General features: G+C 41.2%; 1 protein-coding gene across 1 annotated transcript; it reads right to left on the reverse strand.

Moving 5' to 3' along the window:
* Positions 1–4,159: 4,159 nt before the first annotated feature.
* Positions 4,160–12,159, reverse strand: CA7 (carbonic anhydrase 7; the record flags this gene model as incomplete). The annotated part of the gene is made up of 7 exons (XM_082290349.1): positions 4,160–4,282; positions 4,554–4,709; positions 5,728–5,790; positions 6,032–6,127; positions 7,082–7,200; positions 9,907–10,104; positions 12,120–12,159. The coding sequence occupies 7 exons, from the start codon at positions 12,157–12,159 to the stop codon at positions 4,160–4,162; spliced, it is 795 nt and encodes a 264-aa protein (XP_082146475.1).
* Between the last annotated feature and the right edge of the window lie 1,256 nt (positions 12,160–13,415).

The raw sequence follows: 13,415 nt of genomic DNA on the forward strand, positions 1-13,415 counted from the left end.
ACAAATTGGTTTAAGTTAAACTGAAACAAATGTTCATTAAGGTTCTGTGCCACTGTAAGAGTAAATTTACATTTCTTGGGGCAGTGTTGAAGTACAGGAAAGTCTTGTGGCTTGGGAAGAAGTGCTCATGTGTAAAAAAATGATTATATTCCTTTCCTCTCTCTTCCTCCTCCAGCAGACAAACAGGGTGAGCTGGCTCCTAAATTGCTGTATTTAATATTCCACTATGTTGATATGAAATGAAATTATTTGCATTACTATGTTGCTGTTCACAACCTGGAGTAAGGTGCTGAAATTTTACTAAATTTCAAATGTGGTGCAAGTAGCAGCATAAATGGAACATCAGAGGAATGAAAGTTCCCTGCCTTACAGCTGTGCAAGTTGGGAATAGTTCCGTGCAAGTCAGTCAGGTTCCCTCATCTGCTGTGCTTTCCTCAGGGTAAATGAGAAAAAGTGTGAGCTCCCCTCTCCACCAGGCAGAGTAGAGACAGTGGTCTGATGCTCGGTGCTGTTACTAAATGGTCACTTCTGCATGCAGAGGAATTCAGAGAGGAAAACAGCTACACTGAGCTGTGAGATAACATCCCATTTTCTTCAGGCTTATCTCTGTTTTTCTCCTGAAATGCTCTCTTTTTTATCTTTCTGACCCTTGAACCCTGCCAAAAGCACCATCTGGTGCTGATGTACATTGCAAAACTTTTCCCCTGATACTTATATGTGGATCATGAAATGTATCATTATAAATCTGCTACATCATAGCAACTGTATGATGGAAACTGCCTAAAAATCTTTCTGCTTGCAAGAGTTGGGGGAAAACCCCTAAGCTGAACTGTAACTACAGCTATTAACATTTAAAAGCTTAAGTTAAGAGAGTGTGAAGTTCAGCAAGCAGAGGATAGCCCTGCTCAGCAGTGAAATGAGGAACAAAAAATTGTAACTAGTTTATCGAGTTTCTTTTGTCAGACCGATTTTTATCTGAGAAAGGAGTTTCAATGACTACATACATAGAGCCAGCAAGGGGTTGTCAATTGCAATCACTCATCTCTTTAAAAATTATTATTGTCAGAGTTAAATTCTCTCATCTGTTGTATTTTGACTAAATGGGCCTTAAAAATTATTTTAAGCATTGTGGCAATAAAGGGGAGGAACGCCACTAGGTGGCATTTTTAATCCAGCCTTTACAGCTGTGCCAGTTCAGTCGCTGTCCTAAACGTGAAGCCTCTGTTCTCTCAGTGAGGACAGCTCTAATCCCAGGAGAAGGTAAGTGAATTCTTGCTGGAATAATTACAGTCAACTCCCATTTTTCCTTCAACACAATTGGTTGTTGTTGGATAAGGATAGCTCATGTTTTAGAATCATTCAATCTCAAAATAAATGAAGTGCATTAAATAGGTTTTTATACAATACAATATTTGTGGGGTTTTTATTGTCTGATCAGGGTCTCAAGAAACAACAAAGAATATGCAAGTCTTCCTTTTATATTTTACTTCACCGTGGTAAAAAAATTAGATCATGTTCTTCCCTCCAAAAACTGAACCCCCCCCCCCAACCCAAACAACCAAGAACTCCTGTAAGTAAAAACAAATTTATTTCTGAAGGAAGGTACAGTTCAGTTTCTCCCTGGAACTGAACACCTCCGGGTAATGCAGCATTTAAAGCTCTTTGCAATAGCTAAGCTTTTACAAGAACCTCGTAAGCTAAACATTATCCTTCTGTGGTTCATGACTAAACCACCCTCTAAGAAGCTTAAGTACTGTGTGCAAGGTCACAGAATGAACACATTCTGGGCATAAATAAACTTTTTTTTAGATTGAGGGGTTGTAGCTGGGGAAAACTGGACAAAGTTTCAATGCACAAGCCCTCTACCTTCTGCAAGAGATAGGGAGCAGAACCCTACTCCTATGCTTAAAATGAGAGGGAAACACTGAAAATGCTGATTTTGACCTGCTCTGTGAACACCTGTACTAATATTAATGCAGCAGTACTGGGATAGCTTGACTGTGCAACATATGGTAAATAAGATTGTTTATATTTTAATCAGGAAAGTATTTTAAATTTGCCCCTAATATTTTTTTTTTTGTTATCAAAATGTAAGGTTTTTCAAAAGACTTTTTACATTTTAGAATGCATCTCTTAATGTAAATTTTAACAGGGACATAAGGTTCATGATAATAATTTAACTCTGGGCAGGAAGTCATTCCAGTTATACAGTAGATCAGAACTTAAGTGAATGGATTAAGCTGAAACAGAAACTGTTAATCCCAAAAGATGGTAAGAACTGTGATATAGACCAAAAAGAGGTGTCAGAAATAATTTCTAGAGTTTAAAAACATGCCCACAAACTTGTGAGGGACAACTCTTACCTGTACTTAGATCATTCCACTATAGGTTAGTCAAGGTTTTATAGCACTGAAGGTAAAAAAATCAAAGCATTCCTCAGTCCAAAAGAGATGCATCAGTTGAAAACATCAAACATCATTTCTGTTAATGTGCTGTAAGTAGGGAGAGGTGGGTCTTCTTAAAATAAAAGCTGAAGATAAGCACATATGATTTTAAAGTCTCATTTATTTCATTTGTTAAAGAACTTAAGATACATTAAATAGAGTTTCTGCAATACCAGTTTGCATTACTAGCAAAGTTACATTCATAATAGCTAAAACCATTGCATTTTGTAAGAATTTTCCATTGCCTTTAGCATCTGCTGGATAAAAATCTCACATCTAAAACAATGCTGAATTAGCCCTCACAACAGCCTGTGAGGTAGAGGTCAGTGTTACCCTCTTTTTACATAAGAGGAAGCTGAGAAACAAAGTTTTAGATCAGTGTACCAGAAAAACCATGGAGATTTGAGGAGCAGAATTCTAGTCTTTCATTCCTTGTACTGTGCTCCACATCTCATGTCTTCCTTCCTTGGGCAAAGGGGAGCAGCCCACAGCAGCTGCTGTTCTCCCATCTCCCCACTTTCCTTGTAAATCTTTGATTTCTCCATCTCAGCTGATAAAAATTGATCAACATCAGCGATTTCTGCCTGAACTACACGGACAGAACTGACCATGGGAAGCCTGGAACTAAAGTAACTGGGAATTGACTGTGGGTAATCACAGAGAACATCACAGTATTGAGTACCAGAGTTGGAATTTTGTCACTGATCTGCAGAACCAACACATGGCTTTTCTAAAGCAACTTTTGCAGAGGTAAAAGGACTCAGGAGCACTGAAGCCTCCGGTGCACAGGGAGCACCCCTGCCAGGCAGGGTCTGTGCAGCAATGCACACTCAGGGCAGACAGGATCTACCCACATTAGGTCCCAAAGGAAATGAAATACCTGCTTTCTGAAGGAGGTCGTATTGCAGAGCATAGCATTGAACTGAGGTAGAATCTGAGCAACTGAGGACCACAAAACACACCTGGATCACTACAGAGGAACTCTTCAACCAAACTGACCCTTACCAGGGCACTGTGGTCCTGTGTTCTGCATGGGCTGAAAGGATAAATACCTAAATAACACTGTGCAGCAAACTGCTCTGCTTTTCTTCACAGCATTACATTGTTATTTTCATTATAAGATAGCATCTTAGAACAGTAGATTTAAATTATAGATTTAATTTTCATACCAAGGCCTACTTGAGGCAAGTAAAGAACTTCTTCTAGTGCTACTCATACACTCTGTGTCATCAGGCAGCAAGACTACACTGAAAGCAATCTTCAAATCAGAGCTCAGCAAATGCTAACAACAGATCAGTATGGAAAATTTAAGTCCAATTTGTCCAAAATTCTTGATTATTGTTTCCTCATGTATTAAATGAGACAATTAGAAGTTGTGGCTATCAGCACTAGTAGATCGCTACGTAATTTCCCATTTTCTATCAAGATAGATTTTAATTTCATTTTAATTTTATAGAGTTTTAGGTCTTGGATAACAACCTAGTACACTCAGCTATCACTTATATTAGATAGTGCTGGTTAAAAAGATCTCATTTCTCCAAAGAATGAGCACTTCAAATAAAATACAAAGCCAGAAGACTGTTCCTCTCCAAGCAGAGGGTTCATGGAAATGCCTGTCTTGTGTGTTCCATGAGTGGTCTGAAGACCAGAGTTTCTGTTTATAGTATCTCACACGTGGAAGCTCTTGGATATCTCAGGACCATTATCAGTTTTCTTCAGGCCTTGAAGGAAGCTCGAACAATTCTCCCCTTCAGAGGCTGAGGGGGGCGAAAATTATTGGCCATTTGGATCCTCTGGTCTTCCTCACCAGTGGAGAGCAGCATGCGGAATTTCTCCAGCTGGAAATTCAGGGGAAACAATTCACTGCTTAAGAGGGCAATCAACAGTAATGTTTTTTAAAAATGACTAAAAGGAAGTATTCAGTATATTTTAATCAGTTAATGAAACAGGTTCCTAGAGAGTATTAACAGAAAGTAACAGAAGCCCTGAGGATTGAACAAGCTGAATATTCACAGACTTTTAACTTAGCCTCATTTCAAATCAAAACAGTCTCTGCCTGCTTACCCAGCATTGAATCCTACAAGAACTGAGAGAGTATCAGAAGTTTACCTGTTTCACAGAGATTCTGATGGGTTCTTTCAGCACTATCCATGTCACACTCTCATTAAGGGGTGGGGTTGTCAAAGAACCAAGGTATGTCCAATAATCTAGACTCAAGGGCAGGAGACATTTAGGGTTGAAGCCTCTAAACTGAGCTTTTGTTCCCTGGGAAAAGAAAATGGACTTGAAATTTATCCTTTTACTTTTAAGTGCAGGTTAAATAACTTTTTTGAAAGAGAAGAAAATGCTAAAGTAACATTAAAAATAGGGGAAAGGAGAAGTCTGTAAAGGTTTGGCTGCCTTATAACAGCTGTTAGCCAAAAGTAGATGGCAAGTGTGATGCCTAATGCTGGCTTACCAGACCCTGAGGTCTTGCACAATTGTCTTTATCAAAATTCATCTCTTGTCACAATAGGCCCAAAAATAATGCAGGAGGTGTGTTCTGTATATAGTGTTCAGTGTGAGCTACAGATAATATCATGGCAGAGTTCCTTGTCTCATTACTTGCTATTTTCTATTCTTCTCATCTATTTTAGTAGAAAAATTTAAATCCTATAGTCATTGTCTGCTGTGGTAAATATTGGCTTAAAAAAAAAAAAATCAAACCTTCAAGTCTAAAATTAGAGGAAGGTAGATTGACAGAGGAAGATACATTAACCAGAGATTGGTAGAAATAGAAGGAGGTGCTGCCTAAAGTAGTGATTGCCTTAGGTACCACAGTCTGGAGCAAAACTCTTCAACCTGTAGGAGTATCCAAAAGGATCTCAGTCACTCAGAAAACACTTCAGGAACAGACTAACTGCGGACCTCAGTGAGATCATCCTTGACAGAGCTCTGCAGCAAAGAAACAGGCAGCTTCTCCCAGCCTAGGCTCAATGGAAAAGGGATTATTTTGCTGAGTCTAAGAGCTGAGCCTCAAGGGTCATGGAGCTGTTGATTTTGGGCTTTTTGCGAAAGGCAGAACCTCTGGATGACCAGTGGGGTCAGCAAAGCCTTGTGAGGTACCTGAGATTAGGAAAATAATATGAACTTTGGAGGGGAAGAAGAAACTACAACTACAGTTATGTTCTAGTTATGGGAGGACCTGTGGGTGGGTGATTTTTCATTTTTGTCTCAAACATGTACATGAGCATGATTTTTTAAAGGATATCCCAGAAGAAAATTTAAGGAGCTGAGAACTTACTTTAAATTTTACCATGTACAAAGCATCAGTGAGTCTGTTCATACTGGCATGTTCTTTTCCAATCTAAAATAATGGAATAGACAGGTTAAATAAGAAGGATTACAACTATGCTTTAATTAAGTGTTGTTTTCTTACCCAAATCTTAACATTCCTACCAAAGTTTATCAGCAATTTGCAATGCATTAACGCTTCCAGTAAGTCATCTGTTTTCCTTAAGCACTTCTTAAATATGTGGCATGGTCCTCAAACACTTTACAGCATAATGCTTTTCATCATGTAAACATGCTATTTTTGCAATTCTTACCTCCAAGAAAACACCAACTACTGCCAAGCCATCTGGAGCTGCTGCTGCCTCTCCAAATGTTGCATATTTTCTGGCATTCCAATGAACTAAGTGGAGCTTTAAAGAAAAATAACAAATAGGAATTAAATTAGTGATAGAAGCTGTGACTGTGGTTTCTTGTTGACAGCACTAACAATTGTTCATAACAGAACGGTTTTGTGTCAAAGGCATTGCTGGAAACATGAAGTTCAATCTTTTGGACAGGTCCATGAGTGTGGGCAGGCACTAGGCAAGTTTTCTGTAACAGCCCACACTGGGGTGGCATGGCCAGGCTTTGGGAGTGGGAGGGTACAGGGGTGGCTTCTGTGAGAAACCGCCAGAAGCTTCCCCAGCTCGTGATCACAAGGAAGGGACCAGGCTGGAGCAGCTCCTGAAGGACTGACTGCACCCATGGAAAGGGACCAGGCTGGAGCAGCTCCTGAAGGACTGACTGCACCCATGGAAAGGGACCAGGCTGGAGCAGCTCCTGAAGGACTGACTGCACCCATGGAAAGGGACCAGGCTGGAGCAGCTCATGGAGTTCGCTGTCTCCTGTGGGAAGGACCCCACACTGGAGCATGGGAAGAGTGTGAGGAGCCCTTCCCCTGAGGGGAAGGAGCAGCAGAGACAACCTGGGATGAGCTGAGCACAGACCCCATTTCCCATCCCCCTGCACCACTCAGGGGAGGAGATGGACAAAGCTGGGAGTAAAGTTACACCCAGGAAGCAAGGAGGGGTGAGGAGAAGGTGCTTTAAGCTTCAGCTTTTATTTCTCGTTATCCAACTCTGATTTGGTTGTTAACAGATTTTTTTGTTTTGCTGTGTCAGTAACTGGTGAGGGATCTCTCCCTGCCCTTATCCTGACCCATGAGCCTTTCCTTACATTTCCTCTCCCCATCCAGCTGAGGAGGGCAGAGATGGCTGACATGGTGAGCAAGGAATCAGAATCCTAATCCTGCCCCCACTGCAGACAAAGTCATGTGACAACAGCATTTGCATGAAATAATCCCATCTGTGAAAACACATCCTTACCTCACAGGGAAAAGGTTTTCCATCAATGGTATGCTCTGATCCCTGGCTGTGCGTGGTCCCCCAGTGGAAGTGGAACTGCTTTAGCCGGAATGGATTCTGAAAGGGCCCTCCACTGATTGCTGGGCAAAAGAACAAAAAAAAAATTTTAAAAGAGAAAAAAGCTTAAGCATTCTGGCTTTCTAGCTTCCCGCTAGTAAAACTAACCACTGTTGGCACAATAGTGGAAAAAAGCCAGCAGCCTCTCCCAGCATGAAAAAGATGCATCATCCAGGCATTTAAGAGGGGTGGATTTATTAATGGAAAGCACCAAAATTCATCTGAAAATGTAAATTAAAACGTTGTGTGACTACCTGTACAGAATTTGTAGCTTTCTTGAAAGAGTCTATTTGACACATGAAGATGTGGTAACCACCCTTATGGTTATGCCTTTCCTGTTAAACACAATACATACAAGTGGAACAGATGGAGCAGCCCTGGGAGAAGCACTTGGGGTGCTGTGGGTGAGAGCGAGGGCCCTGCCCCAGCCCTGAAACCCCCATTGTGGGCAGCAGGGGAGGGGGGATTCTGCCCCTCTGCCCCTCAGCTGAGAGCCCACCTGCAGAGCTGCCCCAGCCCTGGGGCCAGCACAGGAAGGAGCTGGAGCTGCTGCACAGAGCCCAGAGGAGGCAGCAGCATGAGCAGAGGGATGGAGCAGCTCTGCTGGGAGGAAAGGCTGCCAGAGCTGGCATTGTTCAGCCTGGAAAAGAAAAAGCTCCAAGGAAACCTTATACCCTGAACATCAGGTAGACAATTCAGCTAAGTATTTCCTTCTTACAGTATCTTTACTTCCAGGGGAGGTTACCTATATTCCATTTCCTTTAAATACCTGATCCCATAAAAGGGGAAATATAATAGCTGGTACTTCACATGACACCAGTCAACCTCAAATCACCTTCTGAAGGCAAGGAAATGCCACAGAGACATTTCATACATCATTTAGAAATAACACCTAAGAACAGGTGAATGTTTAAGATGCCACCTATAGAAGATATTTTATCAGCAGCATCAGTAATCCCTGTAATTTTATATGCCACCAAATCTAAAACATTTTGCCCAACAGACATCAAAACCTGATCAGAGTCTCACATTAAGAAAATTAAAATTACATTTAGTATCTGTAAAGCTTGTATCCTCAGTGCAGTTCATAACACTTTATTTAAAGAGTGAAAGCTGGGGCTTGCACAGTGCCACCACATGTGCATGGTTCCAGCTGGCCTTTATGCAGGAAACTGGCCTTGCCAAAGCAAAGGTTTTTAGTATTATTTAAGGATATAAATACCACCTATTATGTTTTTCTAAACTTAGAAAAAGAATGCATCACCTGTCCCAAATATTTTAAGAAATTTAGCTATTATGGATTACTGTAAAAATTCTGTTGTGTCATTTATGCAGAGCTTTGAGTCACTAGATCTATTTCAACACAACTAAAATCAGTTTAAACCATGTTTTCCACTCCTAGCAGTCATCTTCCTTGAAAAAGTGTTACTGAAACAAGACTTGTCCTTAGTGTAGAAAGGTCTCATTCCTGACAGGTGCTCTGAGTCTGTATGTCTAAATGCAGAGTAACAGATGTTCTTAAACTTCTAAAGCTGAATAAAGTTCACTGTTACACAGATACAGTTCAGCTGAAAATTGCATTAAAGTCGTTAGCCAGCTAAGATAATACTTCCACAGATATTTTACAAATTCTGTTTATAGGGTGACATTCTGAACAGATCTGTGCAGTAAAAAGTCCTCTCTGCAAATTCAGTTAAGATGCTTGAAAACCTGACCATTCCATTGGTCAGATTCTTAAATTCATTCCAGAAAAAAACTTAAAACAAAACGGCTAGAATTTTAACCTCTAGCCCTCATTTCAAAGGGTCACCAGCACAGACAAGTCACTTCACAGAAAAAGTACCTTGTTTTGAATATCAGGGTATCCTATTTAGCTTGCATCAATGAGCACACCCAAAAGGACGATGAAATCAACTGATAGGTTTAAAAATTGTTCCAGTTCTTTTTGTTTTGTTTTTTTTTTTAATGCACTCTTTCCAGATGTAAGAGCACAATCTACCATGGAAACAGACCTAACAGAAGAAATAATCAATCACTTAAAAGAATTTACATCCTCTGCCAAGAGCTGAGACAAGAATAATGTAAAACTGCAGACAGTCCAACATCGAAAGTTGGCTGCTACCATCTCAGAACCCAGAATTAGCTGAAGATTTTATAATTCCTGAAGAAACCAAACTTCTACAAGTCAGGGAGGAAAGAAAATGCAAGGCAACAGTAACCAGTCCAGGTACAGCTTGGTGCAGTGAATATGATTATGATGACTGTTCTGCATGACCCATCCCTGCTAATCCTCTTCCCTTCCCTGTGGATGGGAGCTGGGCACTGAGCCACAGCTGGCACGCGAGTTGGCATCTCTGATTTAGGTGATCACGAACCAGGACACTGAGGAGCTTACATCTGTACTCTGGGTGCTGGCTGGGGTCTGGCAGTGCTGGAGAGATGTCCAGCAAACTTCAATTCTCATCTAAAAGAAAAGCACTGCAAACAAACTTCTGATTTTCCTGATGCAAGAGCTTTTCCTAATGAAGAAACACTACATTGATCTGTGATATTGCATTGCTAGAGAGGCTCAAAGTGAAGATAAAAATATAAATGGCTCCAGTCACATGCCTCATTCTAAACTGAAATTATACATCATAGAAGTTACACTGTACAGAATGTACTTAATTTTATCTCCCCCACTAAGTCACAAACTGCTGTTCTGAGCTAGCTAGCTGTGTTAGTCTCACCTGTCCTGTCATCAGTGTCTTCAAACTCCACCATAACAGAGTGGCCAGTGTTGGAGATGCTGAGAGAGGTACAGGACTCATAGGAGATGACAAGGGGCTTCAGGTTGGGGTCATAGACTGCTCTTGCAGAGACGATGTCAATGGGGGACTGGCGGTTCCCCTGGGCAATGGGGTAAGCTTTGTGCCACTCGGAAGGTCCTTCAAAAGCAAACAAAGGAAAGCATCATTATTCCCTTCCTACCATACACAAAATGGTCATTATGGGTTTTCATGAGGCTTGAAATAAAGCTTGCTCAGCAAGAGTGACTCGAATGTTTGGAATGTGAGAAATTCATTTATATTCTAGGCTGGTGTGTTTTTATTAGCACAAAGCAGGTTGCAACAAGATGGGGATTCAAAAGCCTTGTACAAAACACACTGAGGAGATCATGGCACATCAACAGACTGCTGCACCCCCAGTTACTTGTGCCACTCTGTCTCTGCAGAGGCTGCAGTCACCTTGCTAAGGTGTTCCAAGGTGGGTACAGGTGTAAACACTTGCATGCACAAACACACTCCTCCAAGGAAACAGCATTTAATTCTCCCTGGGAAAGACAGTGTAAAAGCTCCAGCAATTCAAATTAGATACAGATGACTCAATCTCTTAGCTACTGACTATGAAGTTATTTTTAAAATCATTTTATGACTGCAGTAAATCTTTGAGACAGCTCCATTCTTCACTCGTGCCCGTTATGGTATCTCTCTAACCTGAGTGAAGGGTACAGGATGATAATTAACACTTTGGGACTTCCTGACCTCAATAGAGCAGGGAGAAAGACCAATTTAATAGCACAAATCTGCTGCCAGAGCTGGAACATTCTTAAGCCATTTGAGATAACAAAAGCTTATGCATATCAAAGAATTCCTTTTTCTTATGGCTCATTTTCTATGGTAGTGAAAGCAGCAATTAAATTCCTCTGCTGCTTCTGTTCATAAAGTGTAACAGTAACAATTGTACTTCGGGATTCTCAAGAAGCATATTTTTAATTGTAGCATTCTCACATACTTTCACAAGGGGAAGCTTTTTTAAAATCAGTCATAGGTATTTAGCCTCCAGGAGTTTACATAACAAAACAGTGATCTATTACACTCTTACTTGGCTTTGACATTTTTTGCAAAGCTAAGCTTATAAAATAATATCTTTTCTCAGCTTGCCTGCAAAGCAGATTTAGGAATTAAGTACTATTACACAAGCTAAGGCCATATCATTTGGCTCTTATAAGCTTCATAAGAGTGAGTATACATTGCTTTATTACTACTACCTACAAGCACAAACACATGACATTACCTACTAGCACTAACCAGCTTCACTTGGTATTCAGATTGGCTTTTAGACTCACAGAAACTAAAGTAATTACTGTTAAGAAAGAGACTGGCCCCTGAAGGTTATGCAAAAGACTCTTGTTGGACACTCAGCAGCTAAAATAATTGCTGTAAAGAGAGACAGACTCCTGGAAGTTATGCAATTGTCTTATTGGCCAGCATCAGCCACTCATCCATCCTCTCTGTAAAGGATACAGGCACTATAAACCACTACTGTGGCAATCTCTGAGGAGCTCCACATCCCCCCTCATGCTGTGACACACATCCTTGGAGGTGGGAAGCAAAGGAGGAGGACTAAATTAAAAACTGTCAAATCAGAAAGCATAAGTTGTTCTGTAAGAGATCTGATACTGATCTGTACAATTTATCGATGTACCAGACATACATAACATATAGCTTATTTTATTCACTTTTATGAAAGCCTAGATACCACATTTCAGCAGCTACACAGAATCAGGAGAATCTATTACTGCTCTACTAAATCTTCTTTGCTTAACAGAATTGCTTTTGGAGAGAGACGCAGGTAATCTTTTTTTATGACAGCATTTTGGAAAGGGACCCATCTATAATATCTGCAGTCTGAAAAAAACCCCAAGCCACTCAAACTGCTTCCCTCAGCTTAGGAATGTTGATTGCAACACTGAAAGGCAGCAGATGTAAACTTGTGCATCTTTTGGTGCCACTTTCTGGGTGCTATTGATTATCAATAAAGTAATTAATTACCTGCTGTATATACTTGATTCTTGCAGACATCAAAATGCAGGCAGCTCTGCAGGGCTCAGGCAACAGCTCTAGAAAGAAAACGAGTGGGGGAAGACAGAGAGATGCAGCACGGAAATGCCATAACCTACCGTCAGCCTGCCCATATCCCCAACTGTGGTGGCCAGTCATTTTGGGAGCTGCCCCTGCTTGGCTCCAGCTCCCTGAGCAGGGCACTGCTGCCTACCTGCCTTTATACCGGCTCCCCGTGGGATAGGGTCAGCCCCTTAAAGATACAGAGCAGCCAAAGCAATTCCTGCAGGACAGGGAAAGCGCCCGTGTTCTCCTGCTCCAGCCTTGCTGCTGCTGCTGCTCCTGCTCCCCCTATTTGCTAAGACAGCCCCGGTGAAGGAAAATGTAAAACTCAGAGAACTGAAGTCTCAGAACTTAGAGAGAAAGCCAAACTGTGGATCAAATTTAGGAAAAGATATCAGTGTTTTCCCATTCTCTGCCCCAAGGAAGCAAAAGCCAGAAGGTGCTCTGAGCGTCAGGACAGTCGTGCAGGTGGGACCTGCCCTTCTCACATCTGTGTTCTGCATGGAGAAACATCACTGCCTCTGCTGAATCCCTCCTTCCAGCTGCAAAAAAGGAATGATGTTTTTACCAGATCTGTGATTAATCACAGTCGGCGCTTAGATGAGATGGAGAACATTCTCATCTCGGGAAAATTACTTGTGCTGCTTTTAAACAAGGTACAAAATCACACAAATTAGCAATGAATTGGCAATCTGATTTTAATTTTGCAACTTTAAAGGAACTTTTTAAACAGACAAAATTAAAAGTGTGGTTATATTAGGGACAGAACACAGCGGACTCCAGACAAAGGAGTTGATCTGTGAAGCCTCAGTTATCTGGAATGATCCAGTAGTTGCCTGCTCCCTGCTAAAGCCATGGAGAGGCTACAATGAGACACCCAATCTGCAGCTGTAAAATGTCTTAAAACATCTCTGGGGCAAGGAAAATGGCTCCTTCATTGTAATTTTGTCAGATCTGAGGAAATGCTCTCTCTCAAGGCTACACTTTACAAACACATTGATTTTCACAACGACAACAGCACACAAAAATAGGGATTCTTCTATTATGCAATCAAGAATATGGAAGGAAAAAATCAATAATAGCATTTTATGCAACTTTTATGTTGTGGTCCTGCCTTGCAAGTATTAATTTCCTTTATCAGGAGGTTTCCATGAGAGTCAGCTATAAAACCTTTGAGAGTTGCTGATGCCAGCGAAATCACTCACAGAGGGCTGTAAACTCCTTCAAAGGTCTCCACAGCAGAGTTCTACAATGACTTACTCAGGTGAGCTCCTCAATTTATTTCTGTTAAGCTGCTGTGACCCGCTCAGGTCCCTGACACGTGCCTGGCACAGACACTGGGTACGGCTGTG

The sequence above is a fragment of the Coloeus monedula genome (genome assembly GCF_965178545.1).
Source record: "Coloeus monedula genome assembly, chromosome: 13".
NCBI classification, from domain to species: domain Eukaryota; kingdom Metazoa; phylum Chordata; class Aves; order Passeriformes; family Corvidae; genus Coloeus; species Coloeus monedula.